Here is a 6,119-nt window from a genome sequence, read left to right on the forward strand (position 1 = left end):
TGCTTTTTCAGTCACAATCCAGCTGGCCTTGGTGAGCTCCCAATAGATCAGCCCCACTGTCTCAGTGGGTGGGTGCACCCCTCTTGGTCCCGACTTTTTTGCTCATGCTCTCCCTCCTTCTGCTCCTCATTGGGACCTTGGGAGCTCAGTCCAGTGTGTGACAGACTTTGGAAATCATCCATTTACACTCATTTTATTTTATTATTGTGACAGGGTCTCACTTTGTAGCCCTGACTGGCCTGGAACTCAGAGTTCCTCCTGCCTCTCCTTTCAAGAGCTGAGTTTAAAGGACTGTGCCACCACATCTCAATATTATTTTAATAGTAAACTGTCCTATTTGGGCCTTTATTTATAAAAAAAACCTCCTTTTTTTGTTTTGTTTTGTTGAGACAGGGTCTCTTTACATAGTCCTGGTTGTTCTGAAACTCACTCACTCTGTAGACCAGACTGGCCTCAAATTCACAGAGATCTGCCTGCCTCTGCCTTCCTAGTGCTGGGATTAAAGGTGTGCACCACCAGGCTTGGCAGCTATTTTTTTTTAATTAAGGTCTTCAGAATATTTTAATAAGAGATTTAAATATTAATGACTGATACTTAAGTAGAATTTTAATTTTTGATATTTAAAAATATTTGAAAAATTTGAAATTTACTGTTGGTTGTTGTGAAGGACCTGGGTTGTTATTTAGATCTTTGTATTATTTAGTGAACTTTTGTCTCTGTTGTTAGTTTTAGGGCAGTGCCGGGACAATGCTGAACCAAAAAAGCTGCCTATCTCTGAGGAGGAACAGATTTACCCATGGGACACTTGTGCAGCAGTTCATGATGTGAGACTTTCCTTATTGCAGCGTTATTTTAAAGATGTAAGTATTTTTATTATCAAACAATTTCAACTTTTTTAAAATGGTGCTAGAGATTGGATCTAGGGTCTTATGCATGCTAAGCAAGAGTTCTACCACTGAGCTATAGCCCTAGCACCCAATAGCTTGCTTTATTTATTTGTTTGTTTATCATCTATCTATCTATCTATCTATCTATCTATCTATCTATCTATCTATCTATCTATCTATCTATCCGTTTGTTTATTTTTTATGTATATACCTGTTTTGCCTGCATGTATGTAAGTGTATCATGTGTATACCTGGTTCCTTTGGAGGTCATAGGAGGCCATCAGTTCTGGGAGTTCTTACCTCTACCAATGCTCAGTTCAAAAGGGGCAATCTGTTTCTATGAATTCTTAGACTGAGTCTCTCTCTACAAAAACTTAGACTACATGCTGTCTCCACGAAACCTCAGACAGACTCTCTCTCCGAAACCTCAGACTGCTGTTGTCTCTATGAAACCTCATGCTGAATCCTCAGATTGCATCTGAGTTCTTCTGTCCAGCCCTATAACTCCTGTCTCCACCTCCCTAGTGCTGGGATTAATGGCATGGGATCCCAAGTGCTGGGATCATCTTTGTATGAGCTCTGTCTGTTTCTCTGTTAGACAGATTCAATCTTGTGTAGCCCATGGTGACCTTGAACTCAGACAGATCTGTCTGCCTTGTCTCCTGAGTCCTGGGATTAAATGTGTTTACCACCACTGCCTGGTCTGGTCTCTATGGCTAACGAGGGGTTTAGCTCTGCATTCTGATATTCAGGCAAGCTTTATTTATTAGATGACACACAAAATATCACTAAATTTCCCCCCTTTGTCTACAGTAAAGAAAGCTATATCTAATATAAGAAAAACTATATACAATATATATAGGAAATAAGTACACCAACAATGTCCAGTCCATTTGCATTTGCCAATCCAGAGAAAATAATCCTATCTTGGTGAGTCCCAAGTGTTGTGCCTAATTCACTTTTTATTCTAACTTGCATTACCAACTGAAACTATCTTTTGATGTCTCTCAACCCTATACAAAAAGTCAAGCAGTAAGTGTGATATATGTTTTAAGTGTTGTTTATTGTGTAATCTACATAATTTATTGTAATGAATTTAATGAATAATTCATGTAGTGTGTGAATATTTTATGCAGGTTTTTACCACATTTTACTTTTGTGAAAGGATGCATACTAGAATTTTCATGTGATATTTTAAAAATGTAATAGACTGTGTTCTCTTACTTCCTGTGAGCTTAGTCGCTTATTTTCCAGCCTCTTTTCAGCTGTAACCTCTAGCATTAGTAGTGTCCCAAGACTTTAAACGTTACCTCAACAGCAGTGACATTGCTAACTTCTTTTTAAGATCACTGGAGCACTTCCCTACCATGTGTGAGGCCGTGGCTTCCATCTGCAGCACTGAGAAAAAAAAGTAAAATTGCTGTGTCAATTTTTATTTTTTTCTATTTTTTTGAGGAGGTTATAAATAAGATCTCTTCCTTTTGTAGATTGAAACTAATAAATTCTGAATTAGATAAACATATAATAGTTTAAAATACTTATTAAGTGTTATTTTTAGTTACTGTAGATTATTGTTTTGATTGCTTTCCAAATAGATCTTTCTTGCCTGTGAATCTGTTGATTGAGATGTGCAATGTCAGTAGCACAGATGCAAGACACACTACTTCCTTATTGTCAGCAGTGATTGGCAGTTTGCTTCCACAGCCCGTGGAAGTGAGGTTTCTGATGGCCTCAGGAGGAACTTACAGTTCTAGTAAGGAAGGCATTGTGTACATTAGAATGAATCCTAGTCAATGGACAGTTTTCTGGATAAATATTACTTATCAAAATTAAATCAAGACCAGATAAGCAAATTAAACAGACCTATAACTGCTAAAGAAATCGAAGCAGTCATCAAAAGGCTCCCAACCAAAAAACGCCCAGGGCTAGATGGTTTCAGCACAGAATTCTACAAGATTTTCAAAGAAGAACTAATACCGATACTCCTTAAATTGTTCCACACAATAGAAACAGAAGTAACATTGTCAGACTTTTTATAAGGCTACAATTACTCTGATATCCAAACCACACAAAGACATTACTGAGAAAAAATTACTGACCAATTTCACTCATGAACATTAATGCAAAAATACTAAATAAAATACTGGCAAACTGAATCCAAGAACACATCAGAAAAATTATTTTATTTACCAGCTGGGCGATGGTGGCGCACGCCTTTAATCCCAGAACTCGGGAGGCAGAGGCAGGCGGATCTCTGTGAGTTCGAGACCAGCCTGGTCTACAGAGCTAGTTCCAGGACAGGCTCCAAAGCCACAGAGAAACCCTGTCTCGAAAAACAAAACAAAACAAAAAAATTATTTACCATGATCAAGTAGTACAGATGTAGGGATGGTTCAACATATGAAAATCTGTCAATGTAATACACCATAAAAACAAACTGAAAAAAAAAAAACAACAAACTACATGATGATCTCATTAGATGCTGAAAAAGCCTTCGACAAAATATAACATCCCTTCATGATAAAGGTCTTGGAAAGAGCAGGGATACAAACACCAGGCCTAAACATAATACAGCAAGCCAACAGCCAACATCAAACTAAATGGAGAGAAACTCACAGCGATCCCACTGAAATCAGGAACAAGACAAAGTTGACCATTCTCTCCATATCTATTCAATATAATTCCTGAGGTCCTAACTAGAACAATAAGACAATCAGAAAAGAAGAAGTCAAACTCTCACTATTTACTGATGATATGATAGTTTACATAAGCAACCCCATAAATTCTACCAAGGAACTTCTACAACTCATAAACACCTTCATTAATGTAGCAGGATACAAGATTCACTTGAAAAAATCAGTAGCCCTCCTTTACACAGATGATAAATGAGCTGAGAAAGAAATCAGAGAAGTATCACCTTTCCCAATAGCCACAAATTGCTGGAGTAACTCTAACCAAACAAGTGGAAGACCTGTATGACAAGAACTTTAAATCTTTGAAGAAGACACCAGAAAATAGAAAGATCTCACATGCTCTTGGGTAGGCAGAATTAACAAAGTAAAAATGGCAATCTTCCCAAAAGTAACCTACAGATTCAATGCAATAATGCCCATCAAAATCCCAGCAAAATTCTTCACAGACCTCGAAAGAACAATACTCAACTTCATATGGAAAAGCAAAAAACCCAGGATAGCCAAAAAAAAAAAATCCTGTATAGTAAATGAACTTCTGGAGGTATCACAATCCCTGACTTCAAGCTCTAATACAGAGTTACAGTACTAAAAAACAGCCTGATACTGGCATAGAAATAGACAGAGGACCAATGGAACCAAATCGAAGACCCAAATATCAACCCACACATCTACAAACACCTGATTTTTGACAAAGAAGTAAAAACTATAAAGTGGAAAAAAGAAAGCATATTCAACAAATGGTGCTAGCATAACTTCATATCAACATGTAGAAGAATTAAAATAAATCCATATCTATTGCCATGCACAAAACTCAAGTCGAAATGGATCAAAGACCTCAACATAAAACCAATCACACTTAACCTCATAGAAGAGAAAGTGGGAAGTACACTCGAACACATTGGCACAGGAGACCACTTCCTAAATATAACCCCAGTAGCACAGACACTGAGAACAACAATTAATAAATGGGACCTCCCGAAACTGAGACGCTTCTGTAAAGCAAAGGACACGGTCAACAAGACAAAACAGCAGTCTACAGAATGGGAAAAGATCTTCACCAACCCCACATTGGACAGAAAGCTGATCTCCAAAATATATGAAGAATTCAAGAAATTTGTCATCAAAAGAAGAAGTAATCCAATAAAAGGGGGGAGCGCTACAGACCTAAACAGAGAACTCTCAACAGAGAAATATAAAATGGCTTAAGGACAGTTAAGGAAATGCTCAACATCCTTAGTCATCAGAGAAATGCAAATCAAAACAACTCTGAGATTTCATCTTACACCTGTAAGAATGGCCAAGATCAAAAACACTGATGACAATTTATGCTGGAGAGGTTGTGGGATAAACGGAACACTCCTCCATTGCTGATGGAAGTGCAAACTGGTACAGTCCCTTTGTATGTCAGTATGGCTATTTCTCATAAAATTAGAAAACAACCTTCCTCAAGACCCAGCAATACCACTTTTGGGTATATATCCAAAGGATGCTCAATTGTGCCACAAGGACATGTGCTCAGCTATGTTCATAGCAGCATTGTTTGTCATAGCCAGAACCTGGAAACAACCTAAAGGCCCCTCGAATGGATAAGGAAAATGTGGTACATTTATACCACAGCAGAAAAAAACAATGACATCTTGAAATTTTTGGGTAAATGGTTGGATCTAGAAAACATCATATTGAGTGAGGTAACCCAGACCCAGAAAGACAATATCATATGTACTCAGTCATAAGTGGCTTTTAGACATAAAGCAAAGAAAACCAGCCTACAGTTCACAATCCCAGAGAATCTAGACAACAATGAGGGCCATAAGAAAGACATACATAGATCTAGTTAATCTACATAGGAAGTAGAAGAAAAAAAGGATCTCCTGAGTAAATTGGGAGCATGGGGAGCATGGGAGAGTAGAATGGGAGGGGAAAGGAAGGGAGGGGAGCAGAGAAAAATATATAGCTCAATTAAAAACAATTATGAAAACAAAAAAGGAATGAATCTTAGTCCAGAAAAAAAAATGCTGGTTGGCAGATCAAATGATAAAATGAGAGACAGGAAAAGGAAAAATGGTGGGAGCATTGATTTTTTTTGAAGTCTTTGGCTTCTTTGTAATGTGTGATAGAGGTTGGGAACTAATGTGTGGTGTGTAGGTGAATAAGGGTTGATAAAGAATGACTCTTAATTGTTTTGACAGTGAGTAAGCACTTGTGCAGTTTTAAGCCAGGAGGAAGAGAATGGGGAGGTTAATAGAGTTTTGACATAGTAGTTTTATGTTAACTGAGGGACACTAAACTAGAAATTTCTAAACATAGGTTTAGGACAAAACCCCATGTTATAGAGTCTACCTATCTATCTATATCTTTGTCTGTCTTTCTGTGTGTCTCTCTTCTATCCGTTCGTCCGTCCATCCATCCATCCATCCATCCATCCATCCATCCATCCATCCATCCATCCATCCATCTGAAGGCGAATTTAATTAATCCAGGCCAGTGGGTACAAGAAGATACAATTTTAATATATAAACACACTCACACACCCGGAGTT

General features: G+C 37.7%; 1 protein-coding gene across 3 annotated transcripts in view; it reads left to right on the forward strand.

Annotated features, from left to right (window-relative positions):
- Positions 1 to 6,119, forward strand: part of Ubr3 (ubiquitin protein ligase E3 component n-recognin 3) — a 141,597-nt gene that overhangs the window by 82,366 nt on the left and 53,112 nt on the right. For all 3 annotated transcript variants that reach the window (XM_013345877.2, XM_026778748.1, XM_013345878.2), the window contains exon 26: positions 727 to 860. In XM_013345877.2, the coding sequence (XP_013201331.1) occupies positions 727 to 860 (134 nt within the window). The remainder of the gene's footprint in view (positions 1 to 726; positions 861 to 6,119) is intronic.

The sequence above is a fragment of the Microtus ochrogaster genome, chromosome 4 (genome assembly GCF_000317375.1).
Source record: "Microtus ochrogaster isolate Prairie Vole_2 chromosome 4, MicOch1.0, whole genome shotgun sequence".
NCBI lineage: Eukaryota > Metazoa > Chordata > Mammalia > Rodentia > Cricetidae > Microtus > Microtus ochrogaster.